The sequence below is a fragment of the Haliotis rubra genome, unplaced genomic scaffold (genome assembly GCF_003918875.1).
Source record: "Haliotis rubra isolate DU_JTF1 unplaced genomic scaffold, ASM391887v1 Scf32, whole genome shotgun sequence".
In the NCBI taxonomy this organism is placed as follows: Eukaryota; Metazoa; Mollusca; class Gastropoda; order Lepetellida; family Haliotidae; genus Haliotis; species Haliotis rubra.
In genome coordinates, this window is record NW_025766991.1 from 2,942,589 (window position 1) to 2,961,234 (window position 18,646).

The 18,646-nt window shown below is 41.5% G+C and overlaps 2 protein-coding genes across 2 annotated transcripts; both read right to left on the minus strand.

The window, feature by feature from the left end:
- Nucleotides 1-168: 168 nt before the first annotated feature.
- On the minus strand, nucleotides 169-1,866 carry LOC124283748 (piggyBac transposable element-derived protein 4-like). Its single transcript, XM_046719772.1, has one exon. It carries the CDS (start codon nucleotides 1,864-1,866, stop codon nucleotides 169-171), a length of 1,698 nt encoding a protein of 565 aa, XP_046575728.1.
- A 675-nt stretch (nucleotides 1,867-2,541) lies between these two features.
- LOC124283749 (ubiquitin carboxyl-terminal hydrolase 34-like) lies at nucleotides 2,542-18,417 on the minus strand. Its single transcript, XM_046719773.1, has 13 exons — nucleotides 18,412-18,417; nucleotides 17,936-18,028; nucleotides 16,879-17,004; nucleotides 16,293-16,443; nucleotides 14,558-14,640; nucleotides 13,376-14,212; nucleotides 12,841-12,977; nucleotides 9,511-9,719; nucleotides 6,291-6,415; nucleotides 5,784-5,911; nucleotides 4,974-5,063; nucleotides 3,777-3,866; nucleotides 2,542-2,671 (listed from the first exon to the last, which is right to left on the minus strand). The coding sequence occupies exons 1-13, from the start codon at nucleotides 18,415-18,417 to the stop codon at nucleotides 2,542-2,544; spliced, it is 2,205 nt and encodes a 734-aa protein (XP_046575729.1).
- Nucleotides 18,418-18,646: the final 229 nt, after the last annotated feature.

An 18,646-nucleotide genomic window follows, 5' to 3' on the forward strand; every position in this document is an offset into this window, starting at 1 on the left:
CATTACGCAAACTAAATTAGAACAGAAAAACATGAATGATTACCATGTATGACGTATCAGGACAGTTAAAAGTGTAACGAAATACAACATTGTTCAGTAGTGTCAACATTCACTATTGACTCGAGCCCATGTCTGAAACGAAAAATTGTTACTTCCAGCACTGAGTTATTATTGAGCGCAGTCATGACACACAAACCGTCCATGTTGTGGACATGTTGGTTTCATGCACTTGGTGCAGCATGTTTTCACCTTCCTATCACTGCTTCTGGGACAAGAATGACAGCGTCTTTTCTTTGCCGGTGGACTTGCTTCACTGCTTGTTGTACGTACTTCAGCTGTGTAACCAGCATTTGCAAAGTCACATCGAAGTTGCTCCCGGGTGTTTGATGCCATCCGTCTTTGAATGTTTGGTCCTGTTAGTGCCTCGCCCAGTTCCAAAAGGAAATGTCGGCGCCTTGTTCTCTGTTTGTTCTGCCACAGTGGATTCTTTCCCAGCCAGATGATATAGGCAGCAATGGCAGCTATGTCGACCATATTCATGAAATACACAACAGGCCATCTGTTGGTTTTTCTCTTGACACTATATCGGTGTGCAAGCTGGTCTAGGGAATCCACACCACCTTTTGTTTCATTGTAGAACAGAATCATTTCAGGCTTGTGATTCTTGTCGACAATGACATCAGGAGAGCTATGCATGGTTGAGAGCAAAATGACAGCTTTGGACTTCTTTGGTACATACGACACCATAGTTGCAGTTTCCCGAAAGCCGAAAATGGATGATTCCACTTCTCGTGCACGTTTTGGTAGAAATTCAGCTGGAACAAATGTTCTGTTTGAACGCACCGTTCCAACAAGAGTAAGTTGATCCTTCTGAAGGTTCAGAGCCAGATTCAGAGAAGTGAAATAGTTGTCCATTGTAATATTTCTTCCAGAACGGGCATAAGGTCGTGCCAGATCCATGACGACCTTTTCTCCAAGACCAACTTGCACTCTACCAGCCTCCTTTCCAATATAGGGGTACGCCTTCAGTGGGTAGAACGTTTTGGCATCAACGATCCAAAATATTTTGAGTCCATATTTGTCTGGCTTTGAGGGAATATATTGCTTGAAGCCGCATCTTCCCCTAAAGGGCACCAATTGTTCATCTACTGTGAGATACGCACCTGGAGAATAAAAGCGTTGAAGTCGGGCATTGAATGTATCAAACACTTTACGAATCGGGGCCAGTTTATCACGTTCTTGTCTCTGGGATCGTTCGGCTTTGTCATCAAATCTGAGATACGTCATCAGGTGTTGAAACCGCTCCCTGGACATGGTTGACCGTACTTGTGATAATCCATATTTGGTGCTCCACAGCATCTCTGTACTCTGATTGTTGTTGTGGGTAACACCAGCGATAATCCATATCCCAATCAGTGCTGTGACTTCAATACCATCTGTTTGCTTCCACTGTGTGCCAAGCTTAGTTTCAGCGAACTGATTTGTCCATTTGACAATATCGTCAACAATTTCAGGACAGACATACAAACTGAAGGCTTCCATTGGATTTTGAAAATCTCCATTGACATTGGTGACCTTTCCATTCAGCTGGCGAATAATATTTCTCTGAGGCGTTCGAGCTAATGACATTGGGTGCTTGAACCACTGTGTTCCATCACGGCTGCAATAACTGTCAGGAGCTTGTCTTCGCACATCAGTCTCATTGTCTGAGCTGGAAGTACTCTCAATCTCTAAGTCACAGTCAGAATCTGTGCTTTCAGATGCTTCAGATGGTTGATAATCTTCATCAGATCCATCATCACTTTCATCAGTGTCATCACCACCAAGTTCCTGTTGCATAAGTTCAAATAAGTTTTGATAGTCCATTTAGAACGTGCTCTAGGCCCACAAGTCAGAGAAGACTTGGAAGGGTTCAATGAATCTGATTGCCTTGAACAATTCTGAATGCTGGTCAAAGATTTGTCAGTGGGGTCTGCACGGGCCCCATCAGTCCCCAGTAGGGTTTGTGCAATAACACATCTAATACTTTATGATGGAAATTGTTTCTGAATCTTAAACCTGATTTAAAGAAAGAAAAATGGTAAATTGAAGATTACCTAATGTCCCATTAAGATATTTTACCACTGACTGATTCTATCACAATATTTATAGTCTTGGGGTCCGTATGGACCCCGCTCCATCGGACTAGGGTTAATTGAGTCTGACCACCCGATTCCATTAGTCGCCTCTTACGAAAAGCATGGGTAGCTGAAGACCAATTCTAACCTGATCTTCACAGGTAACTAGTTTCAGATTTAGCACGCCCGTGGGGATTCTAGAAAATAATATGGGTCCCCAAAACCTATCCTTGTCATAAGGTGACTACATGGATCAGGTTGATTGCATGTCTTTGTATCTCAATTTGGTGTTTTCAAAACATCCCAACTTTGGATGCACTATATCACTGGATTATCTGGTCCAGACATAAATAATTAGACAGCCATCTAACAGCTGGAACACTGTGGTGTGTTCAACAACCAACCAACCAATGAGATAAGCTATCTAGAAGTTGAAGTTGTTGTTATCAATAAATAACGATAGAAACTCACTGAAACTGTCAGGAGAACCCATGGAGGAGAACACACAGGTCAGGAAGTCTAGCCTCACGCCCGTCTCATCCTTGTGGCTGTACCTGGGGGGAAAGGCAACGTTTCTTTACAACTAAAACAGAGTGCTCCTTCCCTTATGGCCCTCTCGGACATTGTCACCAATGTTTCAAATATTTAACAATACCTTAAGTAACACATAACTGCATCAATCCACCTGCAACAAAGAGCTTAATTCCTATCATAAAAGTACAGTCAAACAGCATTGTGTTGAAGTTAAAGGGCCTAAGTAAATACTTCAAGTTATCCCAAGTTTGACACAAACATAAAATGATGACTAAATCATGAATATTTCAGGCATCCAAAAGTTGACATGTCATAATTTTGACACAGGGTGTTAGACTGCAATTGGGTGATCTATTTTGTATATGTAATGCTAATACACAGCTCATAAAAAGCTCTATAGGTACTACAGTCATCCTTGCCATAACAAGGGTCTTGGGGTAAATGGATGACCTCCCACTCGCCCACCCACCCCATCCCCAGCATTATGACTGACTGACATTTACGCCGCTTTTAGCAATATTCCAGCAACATCACGGCGGGGACACCAGAAATGGGCTTCACACATAGTACCCATGTGGGGATTCGAACCCGGGTCTTCGGCGTGACGAGCCAACGCTTTAACCACTAGGCTACCCCACCGCCCCCCCAGCATTATGAGACACAGGCATCATACATAACACAGAGTAAAGGCCAAGCATTGCCATTTTGCTAATTTACAACACAACAGCGGACGATAACATTAAGATGCATGATTGCTGGTGAACTTTTTTTTATGGGAGCAACAGATTACCTCACGGTTTAACCAAAAACGTGGTATCGCAGAGGGCGTTATTGTGAGGGATGACTGTATATGGGGAGTGACTGAGCTTAGTTGTACGCTGCTTTTAGCAATATTCCCATAATATCACGACAGAGGACACCAGAAATGGGTTTCACACATTGTACCCATGTGGGGATTCGAACCCTTTAACAACAAGGATACCCAACCATCCTGACTGTATATGGACCATAACAAAATACTTCATAGATCCCTTACCAAAGCAGGCTTTACCTACTCACAATGACAGCAAGTAAAGTGGCAGTATATGCATGTTTGTTCCTCATAATATTCCCATGACAACTTACAGGGAGTTTGACCTGTTCCTCCTGTTCTCAGTGTAATACACTAGATCCCGGAAGTAATGCTTCATCATGCCAAGATTGTTCTCTGACCACCTGTAAAATCAAAACAGTCACGGTACATATATCTAGTTGTGGTTTCACATATTGTCTCTATACCATTGTTTGTTTGTTTTGTTCTTGTTTAACGCCACACTCAGCAATATTCCAGCTAAATGGCGGCAGTCAGTAAATAAAAATTGATCCTGGACCAGACAACCCAGTGATTAACATCATGAGCATCAATCTATGCAATTGGGATACGACATGTGTCAACTATGTCAGCAAGCCTGACCAGCCATTCCCGTCAGTTGCCTCTTACGACCAATTCTAACACAGATCTTCATGGGTCCCTTCCATACCAAGCAATGTAACAGTTCGTAAGGTTAAGATCTGAGATCTCTCTATTATTCTTTTCATTTCAAGTGATGCATCCAAGATTATACTGTGTCATACATGCACTGGGGGGTGGTGGGGGTAGTTTTGGACTTTCTTGTTTCATTGTATCAGCCGATTCAGACACCACGCCCTGGGGTGGAAATAACTTTAAAATTGCTAATGTACACCGGTACAGTGACACATGTAAAATCACTTGCCCTGATAATTTTCCACTGTACCGCCGGTTCTTATTCATTTTCAAATAAACAACAGCTTAACATTGAAAGTCAACTGACACTGGTACAGTTTGATATACAAATTTTTTTGCCCGATTCCAGAAAAACACTGGACTTGGACGCCGGGCAATGGGCTTCACACATTGTGCCATGTTCACAGGATTCAACTTCGGTTTTTCGCTGACGAGCCTATAACTGTTGGAAGTCCACGCTACAGTATAGGAAGTAAGACAGTCATAGCGCTACGACAGCTTTATGAAACGGGGCCCTGTCGTTGTTTTATCTCCTCCATAGAGAGTGAGTGAGTGAGTGAGTGAGTGAGTGAGTGAGTGAGTGAGTGAGTGAGTGAGTGAACGTTTATCGTCACATCGGCAATATTTCAGCCATATCGTGACTCCATAGAGAGTGCGAGGCAGGGTAACAACAAGCACATCCCTTACACCTTTTGGTATGACGCAGCCAACTGATCCAACCACCAACCTTCTGTGCAGACACTTGTTGGATTGTAACTAACAGAGGAAACATGTTGCCATGCCAACCACATACTCACATGGTGACGGCATGAGTGTCCGCCCCACTCCGGTACTGCTGGAAGGAGTTGAAGATCTTGGGCAGGAGTCGCAGGGACACCACAACTGACCTGACAAACAGGATGACAGTTCAAACATTTCATAAGAGGATTTGGTCACAAACATGAAGAAGAAAAATAACACTTAGAGAATACTCCACACATAGTTCATCATAAGCATAATGGGAAAATAATCTGAATTTAAAGTTTTTATTTTAAGGGTGTGAGTGTGTTAGTTGCTTAAGGTCATCTGCAATATTCCATAAACATGTAAACAATAGAGTCTGGACTGGACAATACAGTGATTCCTAAAGTAAGTAATGGTCCATGTTATCAGGCTTCGATGATGGTCAACAGTCAGAAGGTTTGACAATCCAATCCATTTGGATGCATTTTTGCTGCTGTAGAAAGATTGTCATCCCTAATTCTCAGGGGTGTTTTGTTTTAAAAAGATACCATGATATGAGAGAGCTTTGTGATACTCGAAGTGGCAACCATTAATGAGTGAGTGAGTGAGTTAAAATTAAAGTCACTTTGGCAATATTTCAGCCATATCGTGACTAAAACAACATATATATTAACAATAATTAGAGATAGAGTATAAAATCCTGTCAACAAAGGACAGTAAAACAACTAGAATATCACAGATATAAATGTAAAACTAGTAATTAAATCGAAAACATTTTAACTATAGAGGACAACACAATACAACCATTAATGAAAGAAGTCAGGTATAAGGTATGGAATGAATACAAAAGGCAAGAGGACAAAACATTTTAAAATGTGACATACTTGTGTGAGGCCAGGTTATCTATGCAGGCTTCTATAAATTTAGTCTTGATCCTCTTGTCGGTGGAGAAACACACAAGGTTGTGGAGGGCCTTCTCTGCTCCCAACAGTAGTCCGTCTGGCAACAGGTGCTGCAGGAAGTAAAATGTGTATCATAACACAAGGCAGGGATTTCCACGTAATATACTATCTTGATTGTCGTTAACATCAAAGTTACATTTAGAAGGGTGAAGTGCTGCAACAAATGATGCTGATTGATGTGTGCATGACTGACTGACTGACTGAGTTTGGTTTTACGCCGCTTTCAGCAATATTCCAGCAACATCACGGCGGGGGACACCAGAAATGGGCTTCACACATTGTGCCCATGTGGGGATTCGAACCCAGGTCTTCGGCGTGACGAGCCAACGCTTTACCATTAGGCTACCCCATCACCCCGATGTGTGCATGAGCTTGTCATGAAGTACCACCGTCGTAATCTGTGAATCTGCTTAAACTAGTGAGACTTACTGCCACATCTTCCTGTACAATGTCCCACAGCAATGTGGTACCCTTCTTGCACACATCGTCAATGGTGAACTCAGGACAGCTCTGCAGCCCGGCATCTCGCTGGGTTGGTCGGTGGTGTATCACAGCTGGAAGGAATTTTACAGGGAGTAGGAGGATGTTCTTATAAACAGCTGTCATCAAGTTTACAGCTTTATCATGGTGCTTTTTCTGAAGTACCAGGTACACGAGTGGCATGATGGCAGGTGGTACAGATAGAGGACTCAAGCAAAGGAAGGTGGTACAGATAAAGGACTCACATGGAGGAAGGTGGTACAGATAGAGACTCACATGGAGGAAGGTGGTACAGACAAAGGACTCAAACAAAGGAAGGTGGTACAGACAAAGGACTCACATGGAGGAAGGTGGTACAAATAAAGGACTCAATGGAGGAAGGTGGTACAGATAAAGGACTCACATGGAGGAAGGTGGTACAGATAGGGGACTCACATGGAGGAAGGTGGTACAGATAAAGGACTCACATGGAGGAAGGTGGTACAGATAGGGGACTCACATGGAGGAAGGTGGTACAGATAAAGGACTCACATGGAGGAAGGTGGTACAGATAAAGGACTCACATGGAGGAAGGTGGTACAGATAAAGGACTCACATGGAGGAAGGTGGTACAAATAAAGGACTCACATGGAGGAAGGTGGTACAGATAAAGGACTCAAACAAGGAAGGTGGTACAGATAGGGGACTCACATGGAGGAAGGTGGTACAGATAAAGGACTCACATGGAGGAAGGTGGTACAGATAGGGGACTCACATGGAGGAAGGTGGTACAGATAGGGGACTCACATGGAGGAAGGTGGTACAGATAGGGGACTCACATGGAGGAAGGTGGTACAGATAAAGGACTCACATGGAGGAAGGTGGTACAGATAAAGGACTCACATGGAGGAAGGTGGTACAGATAAAGGACTCACATGGAGGAAGGTGGTACAAATAAAGGGACTCACAGTGGTGAGGATGGTGGGCACAGGTAAAGGACACATGGAGGAAGGTGGTACATAAAGGACTCACATGGAAAGGGGATACAGACAAGAGACTCCGCATGGAGTTAAGGGTACAGATAGGGACTTACATGGACAAAGGTGGTACATATAGTCAAGGAGCTTATGGGATTCCGAGGAAGGTCACCAGATCTTTTAGTTTGATTTTAGTCTTAAATTTACATTAAAGAGTCACTTTTAGCTCTAAAAGTTATAATGATGAATAAAAACACCCATTTCTTCACAAGGCATATATTTTGTATAGAACAAGTACAATATGAAAAATGAATATACTTTTACCCTGTTTATCAACTGTAGAAGAGGTCTTTACATGAAACTGCGTAATCCAGAAATATACTCTTCAAAAAAAAAAACGCGACTAGCCATTTTTAGATCTAATTTCTTGCATTAGTTTAAGAGCTATTATTTCATGTAATCCCAATGGTAAAAGGTGAAAATTCAAACGCCTACAGACAAAGCCTTTACTGTTGTGTTTCTGTTTGCTTTGAGTCCTCAATATGGCGCCAAAGTCAGTTCTTTGTATGGCCACCATTGGCAGCAATTACTGCTCGGCACCGCCTCGGCACAGATTGGATAAGTTGACAAAGTAGCTATTATCATTGCAGGCTTAATTTCAATTTCCATTTTGACAACAAGGATAACCATGACACTAAACTAATAATTAATCTCCTTGAAGTCCACAACTGTGTACAACTTGTGTCAGAGGTGCCACAGAGGTGGGACACACTCTGACTGGATAGTTACACATGCTTCAGACGCCGCTTGTCAGTTGTGTACCTGTATAGGATCTACAGCCTCTGACCATTTCCATATCTTTGTGAGCTTGGACCTCTCAATACCCAGTCCAAATGTTAAGATTACTCGCTGTAGGAACATGCGCTTCCTGGATATGGATACTGTTAAAGACAATTTGCTAAACTCAGACCTTATACTTGAGCCATCATCTGATGCCGAGTGTCTTGTTCTGCTATACAACAGAGTTCTATCTGAGCTGCTATATAGACAAACATGCACCAGTTAAGGACAGAGTCATATCAGTGACTAAAACATCTGCTTGGGACTTCACACCTGAAGTTCGACAAGCTTTGAAAAAAGACAAGAGGAAAGCAGAACGTTAGATGGAAAACAATCTTTCCTGGAAATTCATTGCCAAATGTATATTTCAGCCAAAAAATCACTCAACAACGGTCATCAGACAAATCAACATCTCAATTCTAAGATTGAAGCCAACGAGTCAAGTCCAAAGTTGCTGTTCAAAGTTTTGTTCAGTATCTTGAGTAAACACTTTGAATCGACACTTCTGACATCTGATGACAATGAAGTAATAGCACAGACATTTTCGGATTATTTCTACAAAAAGATCCAAGAACATTCATGACAAGATTTCGCCTTTCATGGCTGTGGATGAAGCTGATATTCCTCCAAAAATGTTTGATGGCATGCCTCTTACTCATATTGATAGTTTCAATTGACATTTACCAACACTAGTCACTGTGTGTCACAGACCAACTCCAATGCATACAGAATTTAGCTGCTCGTGATTACCTCCCCAGATCACTCACACAGAAAAAGCACATCACACCAACACTAAAGGACCGCCATTGGCTGCCCGTGAAACAAAGTATCTCCTTCAAACTATCATGTCTCGTGATACCACTGCATGACTAACACGGCTCCAGTCTAACTCTCGGATCTTCTTTCAGGCTTATGAACCATCTAGATCTCTCAGATCAGGGAATCAACACCTTCTTGTTATCCCCTAAAAGTAAAACAAGCTTCCCAAATATGGACACCGTGTCTTCTCCTATCCCTGTTGATAAAAAAAATTTCTCCCCACATTTATTTGTATATCTTTTTTTTTCAAAGATTATAACCATTTTAGAAAGTTATTCGATCTGATGACTTGAAAATTATTTCAAGGGATTTAATAGAGAGAGTGTGAAGCAGAAAATAGTGTTTTCTCCCCATCATTTCATTATATTCTTTATCTATTTTCCAAGAACTCTGCTTTTAGAAGAAAACTTCTGCCGCATAAATAAGAAATTGATAAATCATAATCTGATATTGACATACTACATTTTGAAATAAGGATTGCTCCTTTACTGACAAAAATAAACATCTCTGGTACATGCTGTACCCATCCTACCAGACTAATATATAGGACTCACATGGAGGAAGGTGGTACATGGATGCCATGTTGGTAAGGTGCTGCATCTGACTAGCGTTGAAGTGGGCGTGGGCATTGATCTGGGCCAGTTCCTCCTCACTAAGACCCTCCTCCCCATCAAAATCGGCCATGTTCTTGTCAGACTTGGCACTCATGTGGGAACTATGGCAACTGCCATCATCCGGACTCAGGATGTCCTCAGTGAACTCCCTGGAAGAAAGCAACAAGAATCATCAGAAGATGACAAATCCCCCCAGGCCCCACATATTTGAAAGAACATCTGACAGTTACCTAAAATCCAACTTGATATTATTTAGACTAAGTCCATATCATTTCCATGGAAATCATGAAAATATAAATGCCAAAAGTCTGTAAACAGCAAAAGGCTCCACTTTGGGATCTGCCTCATATATCTGCCAAGTTTTGCTCCAAGATATCAAAAGGTTTTCGAGCTGTGCTCCAGAAACGAAGCTCACCTCTCCCTTTTGAGACCAAGTCCGAATCCTTTCATGGAAACCGGGAAAAGTAAAAATGCCAAAAATCTGTTAATAGCAAAGGCACCACTTCAAGAACTGTCTCATATATCAGCCAAGTTCTGTTGGAAAATATTGAATGGCTTTTGAGTTATGCGCATCAATCCATGGGCCACCGATACAGTGAATCGATACATAATTTTACATTGTCGTATGTCCCGATATGATACTTTAAATGGGCCATGATACATCAATGTTTTACTTTGAATATCGCCGAATCGCGATATCTGTCAAGAAAGAATTGGTGCAAGTCGAAACATTGATTACACAACAGTGTCGTTTCCTGCTGACTGGGTTCCGTCCTATTGCGCAACTTAGTACAATAACCAGTCCAGAATTTTGAGACCAATTCATCCAACTGGATACATAAATATTAATCAGTATTATTTGATACATCTAAGCACTTGTATATTGCAACACTACGCTCCTTCTAATCCTTGCAAACACGCCTTACAGCGTGCTCCGTCGTACAGCGTGCTCTGACAAACGGAAATCTGGAAATCATGGAAATCTCAAAACGAGGCTCTGCCGCTAGAAAAGTTTGGCAGTCTGGTACGGACTTGATATTATATCAATCACATTGTGCGTCACAAAACTACACTGAATAAGCGCAAAGAACACATAACAGGTATAACCAGTGAGCCAGATGAATTGTGAATCATTTTACGACCTCATCAAACAGGGGCAGTCTGTGACATCTTAGTTAAGGTGATGCTGCCGACACCTCGCCATAAAATATAGAAATACGATGTTATTAAAGTTTAAACTTAAAATTAACTTGTAAATACCATTTTATTATGAAACAAGGAATTGGAATTCAGTGTAACCATAGTTATGGTGTCTCTTTTCACTTTCACACGAGAAAATTCAGATCGGCTGAAAAGTAGGTCATTGTCTGAATAGGTTAATGAGACTCATGTTTCGGTTTGTTAAAATCTATGCATACTTATTTTCCCTTTATAAGTTTCTCGGAAATTCTTGCGTCAGGAATTGTGTCAAACATAGCGCTCACATTTTATTAACATTCACAAAGTCTGTGTATGAACTTAATTATCTCATTTCCGATTGAACATTGAAAAACGCTGGCAGAATTTGACGAAAAGTGGTTTTGTCTTGATCTTAAGGTGTCTTATAGTTGGTGTTAGAATTCAAGATTTTAGTATCGTGATACATATCATATCGCCACCCTTGTATCGGGATTCGTATCGTATCGCAGCTTCAGTGCACAATACTTTGACAATATATCATCGTGACTAAAATTTTAGTATCGGGATGTATCGTATCGCAGTTTGTATGCCAATACCAGCACTAATATCTATTTTTGCTTCAATGGGATAAACATTTGAAATTGAAGATACTTTCAATAGTATGTACTGCCATAAACTATCAAACATTAATTAGACATTCCAGTAAACTATTGTGAAGTCTTAAAATTTTGAATCAATATCACTTAAAGAGTCATCTGCTTATGGGAGTTGCCAGTTTGAAAGAACAGCTGTAAAGCTCGAGAAAGCTGCTTTCTGACTGGCTAATGTTGACTTCTTGTTAGTCACATTATTAGTCGGTCAAAGGTTACACGAAGGTCATTCTGATGTGATGCTTAATGTGATTTCCATGGATCATTGTTTAGCAGTAGCTAGAACTAAGATCTGATATCAATGAGACTGACATGACCCTGAGGTTGAGGTGTTGGGATCGAGCCCACCTGTGACCGGGTGTAAAAGATCAATAATCAGTGTTGAGGTCAGTAATTGATCAACAATCAATATAATCATAAACCCCAGCACACAACTCAAGTTGGCAGTAACAGGACACAATCATAACACTGTGCAAAGGAAACAGGCAATTAATACAACTACAAGACAATCTTGGATAGTTCCTGTTGAGACATGCACACAAGGATGTTGTTTATGGATGTTGTAACAGCTAATATAACAAAATTCTGAAATTTTTTTAAAAATAGCTGACAAAGGCACATCAATGGGTAATGATTAACATGTGTGTGAAGTTGGTGAATCTAATCATAACACTTTAAGAGTTATGCTCCAAGACAAAGTTTGTTGAGACATGGACAAGGATCGTTGAATGCAGTTTTACAAGTCAGGAAACTGCATCAGTTGATTATATCTTTATCTAATAAACATAACAATATATGAGGTGAGGTGAAATTGGGTTTAACGTCGTGCTTGAGAATATTTCGCTCATATGACAACATGCATGAGTGTGTATGTATGTGCGCTGCTTGTACTAGCCCAGACTTAAGCTGGTTTTATAGTGCTAGCCCACTGAGATACCATGCCGCAGTGAAGCATGAATACCCCACTCAGACACATTATACTGACTCCGAGCAGACCAGTCCTTGTTGTACCCATTAATGCCGAGCGCCAGTCAGGGACCAACAAGTACCATATTTTAACGTCTTTTGGTATGACGCGGTCGGGGATCAAACCTGCAACCTTCCGCTCTCGGGCGGACGCTCTAACCACTACACCACGGAGGCGGTCAAACATAACAATAAGAAACATACTTCCTAAAGTTTAATTTCATCTTTTATGAATATTGATTACTCTCCCATCGATAAATGCTGAACCAAGCGAGATAGATCAATCACTCCAGCACTACCTCAGACTATGGTTTAGCAGTAACATGAAGTAAGATCGGATTTAAATGAGATTGAACTTGAGCATAAATATCTGTTCACTGATGAACTTACCCCTGTAATGCCCTCTGTCTCTGTGCAGCTCTCATCTTCTGTATGATGGAGGTACAGTCACATATCTGTACACTGATGAACTTACCCCTGTAATGCCCTCTGTCTCTGTGCAGCTCTCATCTTCTGTATGATGGAGGTACAGTCAAACACGTCTGTGTCCTGACCCTTCCCAGACATCGCAGGCTGCTGATGTGAATCAGCTGCACCAGACGACACCCCTTCCTGAAAAAAACAGTAACTACAGTGGAGACAGATTTCTTGGTCTATGTGTTGCCAAAGTCAAAACATATCTGTGATAAACAGTGAATATCATATAGACCAGACTTCAGAGATTAATTGTATGTGACTAATTTTGATTCAATAATAAATGTAATTATCCTTTGTTAAATCAATGAATGTACACATAAACCCATTCATCAATCAGTCACAAATCAATATTTTCAGTGAAGAATAAGCTCCAAAAATTGCAAAGCGAAAACATTGACAAACAATTCTTATAAATGCAGCCAAAAAGGAAAAGAAAACCATGTAGATATTAAGCAGTGGCAGGTTCAATAAACTGATTTATCCAGTAATGACTTTTGAAATAGCAACAAATTCCAATCATTCAGTGTGGTTACCTGTGCTGCAATTTCTGCCAATTTGACCTTGTCTGGACCATCTCCGCTGGCATTATGCTCCTTTCCAGCATCTTCATGAGCCTCATGCATGACATCTTGCATGACTTCGCTGACCTTCTGGATGTTGACGTGGTCATGGTGACACAGCTTCCCCTGTCGCCGCAACATCATGTGTGCCGCCTGCTGCAACAACTGGTGTTGGCGCTGTTCAACAAGCTGCTTCTTCTGTTTCTGAATTTCCTGTTGAGCCTGAAACAGTTTCATCTTACGGAACACTTTGGTCTCCTCCTCAATATCATCGAAGTCCGAGCTATCCTCACTCTCACGAGGACAAAGCTGTTTCAAACGCACAAGCTTTGCCTGCTTCAACAACTCTTCATCAGAGTTTAAGTAGTCAGACTCCTCCTCATCATGACTATGACCACAACATTCATCAACTTCGGAACTCTCGCCTTCCGATTCTTCCACCTTCTCCATCTTTCTGCCCAGTTTCTTCATCCCCTTAATGCCCTTGACTTTCCGATGCCCAATGAATCCCTTCCCACCTTCCTTCACTTCTCCAGTATCATCACTGGACTCAGTACATTCCACATCACTTTCACTCGCCTCCCCTGGGTGACGAGCCAACTTTTTCTGTCTAATCTTCATCTTCCGAAGCTGCTCAGTCTGAGCCTCTCCCTCAATGCCACTTTCTTCGCTCTCATTGCTGAAGTCCGATCCTACCCCGAGACTGCTCTCGGACTCATCTACAACCTTGTGGTGATGGTGGTGCTGACAGCAGTGGTCCCTGACAGCTCCCCTCAGACCCTCCTCGGCACCCAGGTGCCCTCGCTTCACCTGCCAATCAACACAGCATTTCACATTGTATTTTGTTGAAGCAACTTTCAAGAAACAACTAAAGGTGTCAACATTAATTATATCTTTCCATCTTTGCAAATCTAGATAAAACATTAATGCGTAAGGCTCCAGTGTTGGTAACCATCTTTAATTTTCACTAAGCCAACCTAACATGTCCTCTTCATCAACTTGTGTAATGTACACCATTCTTGGGAAGAAGTTTCATGAAAGATTGCTAACTGAAAAAGCACTTTAACTCTACAATTCTTTTTTTCCCCAATTATTTGTTACTAACTGAATTAAAAACAAAAGCAACAAATAATTAAGCTCTTAGCAACTACTGACCCTATGCAGGTGCTCCCCCTCTTCGGACTCCTGGATGCTCTCACTGCTGCTGATGTTGTGTTTGCTTGGCTTCCCCAGACCAGCTGCAACACAAAGCAGCACTCAACACAACATTTTTCACCTCACAAACAAAAATTTCCTACAGTGGAACCAACATGACATCTCATTCAGGTTTCATACAACTACTCCAATTTTGAAATCATATTATAGCTTAAAACATCAGAAATGGAGCCGTTACATTCATGTTGCTAGCTGTTCAATGTCACCCAATGTTATCACCTGTTGAGGAGGACCGGAGGCAGGTATGTAAGAAAGAATATGACACAACAAACTGAGAGTGTGAGTACACTTTACCACTGTCATATTTTGTCTGTCTGTTGGCTGCAAACCCATGAAGATTCAGGTTAGAATTGATCTTCAGTAACCCAAGATCTCGCTGACTTGGTTGACACATGTCATCATATCCCAATTGCATAATACCATGATCACTGGACTGTCTGGTCCAAACTTGATTATTTACAGACCATCGCCATAGAGCTGGAATGTTGCTAACTGCAGAGTAAAACTAAGCTCACTCACTCACTGTTGGCTACACTTGGTCTGTAAATAATCCAGTGATCTGTTTGTTTGTTTGTTTGTTGTGGAATACCGCACTCAGCAATATTCCAGCTATTTAGTGGCAGTCTGCAAACAAGCAGTTGTCACTAAGGTAACATAATCCCCCACTGCAAATTATCAAATCAAACTTAAAAAGTAATGAAAGTGAAGGTCATAGTTTAAGATGAAATTAAATGACAACAAAAACATGACCAGTCAACCTCTCTTGATATCTTGCTCTGTAGCTGTTCAAACACAAATACTTTTAAGACTCACTTTGACCTTGACCTGAATGTCATGGTGTATGAAATATGCAAAAAAATAGTAATAAAGAAATTGCTTATAAAAACATTCAAGAGAAGTCTTGAAAGTCTATGAAGAAAATCCAGTGAACGGTTCTTGAGATATCTTTCTGACAAGCTTAAAATGCGGAAATCTTCAAAGTGTCGCCATGACCTTGAAACTTATATGAAGGTCACCAAAATTGCCTGGGCCCTGCGCCTTCCTTAGATGAAGCTTGGTGTCAAATATGAAGAAAATCCAGTGAACGGTTCTTGAGATATCTCGCTGACAAGCTTAAAATGCAGGTTAACATGCTAAAATCTTCAATCTGTCGCCTCGACCTTGAAATTTACGTGAAGGTCCCCAAAATCGACTACATTCAGTGATTGACATCATGAGCATCTAAGCAATCAGGACACAATGACCCTGAAGTTTACTTCCATTAAACTTTGTTTGTTAACACAGCTTTCAATAGTCCAGCTACATGACATGAACTAAACATTTGGGATACAATGACATGTATCAACCTAGTTGGAAGCCACCCAATCTGATTAGTCTGGATTGTTGAAGACCAATTTTATGATGATTTTCACAGGGGTTACCATGATACAGTATGACAAAAGTATGCACTGCTGCAGTCGCTATTCAACGAGTGAATGACTTCTGTTAAAATTCATAACAATGATTTCTAAAACATCTGCGAAAAACAATATTAAAAACTTTCAAACATACAAATAAATCCCACATCTTGATGCACAGTTTATCGTGTTAGTAAGACACAAAATCGGGAAAATATGAGGTACCTATTCAGCCCCGGATCATCACAGGGTCATGTAAACGTGTGTTATATTCTCACCGATCTCCATCTCCTCCTCGTCCTGCCTGATGGCTGTGTAGGACGCCTGTAGGTGTGGTTGTAGATGTTGCTGTACCATTGCACCGTGGTGTTGTGCCGTCGCACACTGGTTCCAGATGTACTTGATTAATGCAGATGCCAGGTAAAGGGTCTGCAGCACAGAAGGTTGTGGTTGATAGTCATACTAATACAAATAGGTTGTACAACTTGAGATGTGATTGAAATAAGGCATGAATTATGAACTTAAATTTCCCCAGATTACAAAATCTTTTGAAAGTTTAAATGCCCCAGATTTAAATATCCGGTGAAATTTGAAATGCCCCACATTCAAATATTTGGTGAAATTTGAAAAGCCCCACATTCAAATATCTGGTGAAAGTTGAAATGCCCCACATTCAAATATCTGGTGAAAGTTGAAATGCCCCACATTCAAATATCTGGTGAAAGTTGAAATTCACCAGAGCTAGGATGTTAACAGAGGGACATCTAGTTTTACATATTTGGCATGCAGAAAATATCCCTAAACATTGTCATTTACAGCTATCATAACCTTCTGACAATAACCAAAAATAAATCATCAACTTACAGATTCTGTGAGCACCGTCGGTTCTAGAGCAGAGACCAGTTTCAGCAGATGTTGTACAGGAGGCAGATCCAGGTTTTTGATCAAAGAGATGAGGATGTCATACACTTGTTTACTGCAATGCTTTAGCTGCAACAGGTACACAAGTACTTAATACATGAACAGAAGCAGTTGCCAGTGCATTGGGTTGTTTTCCTGTCCCTGACAAGCAGCCCACACACAGTCTACGTACATAAACCTGACTAGCAGCCCACACAGAGTCTATGTAAACTAACCTGACAAGCAGCCCACACAGTCTACGTACATAAACCTGACTAGCAGCCCACACACAGTCTACATACACTAACCTCACTAGCAGTCCACACACAGTCTACGTAAACTAACCTGACTACCAGCCCACACAGAGTCTACGTACATAGACCTGACTAGCAGCCCACACACAGTCTACGTACATAGACCTGACTAGCAGCCCACACACAGTCTATGTAAACTGACCTGACTAGCAGCCCACACACAGTCACTGACCTCACTCTATGTAAACTGACCTGTAAACTAGCAGCCCACACACAGTCTACGTAAACTAACCTGACTAGCAGCCCACACACAGTCTATGTAAACTAACCTGACTAGCAGCCCACACACAGTCTATGTAAACTAACCTGACTAGCAGCCCACACACAGTCTACGTAAACTAACCTGACTAGCAGCCCACACAGTCAGTCTAACCTGACTAGCAGTAACAGTCTAACCTGACCTGACTACTAGCAGCCCACACACAGTCTACGTAAACTAACCTGACTAGCAGCCCACACACAGTCTAGTCTACGTAAACTAACCTGACTAGCAGCCCACACACAGTCTACGTAAAAACTAACCTGACTAGCAGCCCACACACAGTCTACGTAAACTAACCTGACTAGCAGCCCACACACAGTCTACGTAAACTAACCTGACTAGCAGCCCACACACAGTCTACGTAAACTAACCTGACTAGCAGCCCACACACAGTCTACGTAAACTAACCTGACTAGCAGCCCACACACAGTCTACGTAAACTAACCTGACTAGCAGCCCACACACAGTCTATGTGCTCATTGGTTATTCTCCACTCCATCGCCAGGAAGTTTAGGATTATCTGACTCTGCTTGATTATCTGCAATAAACAACAAACAACAGTCAACAGCAGTCAATTACCGTTAGCTTTACGGCAAGAAAATAAACAAGCTTTACATCTTATTCATAGGCAACCAAATCTAAATGATATCTTCCTGTAACTGCTCTCCATATAAGCACATATACATATAGAACCCATATTCCTCTCATGACAATTTGAGGGGCGGTGGGGTAGCCTAGTGGTTAACGTGTCCGCTTGTCACGCTGCAGACCTGGGTTCGATTCCCCACATGCGTACAATGAGTGAAGCCCATTTCTGGTGTCCCCCGCCGTGATATTGCTGGAATATTGCTAAAAGCATTGTAAAACCATACTCACTCATGACAATTTAAACGCCAGCGTGGCAATGAGTTACCAACCAACCACCATTTCAGAGACTGACATATAATGACTTTCTTGTAATGCTTGCTTTCAATAATTTAAGAGAAGTGTTAATGATGCAGTTGACTGTTTTTCCAGGAATTTCTGCAGAATTTATATGCAACATTTATTGCCCCTGTTTCTCATGCTTACTTCCACATGAAGATTCGGACCAAATATATGCTCTATTATCTTGTTGTCAATCAGCCACTGTGCCACCTCATTACCAACTCTGAAA

What these genes read in the sequence shown, in the direction of transcription:
- LOC124283748 (XM_046719772.1), bottom strand. Translation starts at nt 1,866, where the DNA reads ATGGACTATCAAAACTTATTTGAACTTATGCAACAGGAACTTGGTGGT.
- LOC124283749 (XM_046719773.1), bottom strand. An exon ending in AGACAGAGGGCATTACAGGG is followed by an intron (nt 9,720 to 12,840) that starts GTAAGTTCATCA and finishes GCTTTCTTCCAG; the next exon opens with GGAGTTCACTGAGGACATCC. An exon ending in GATAACCTGGCCTCACACAA is followed by an intron (nt 5,064 to 5,783) that starts GTATGTCACATT and finishes CCTGTTTGTCAG; the next exon opens with GTCAGTTGTGGTGTCCCTGC.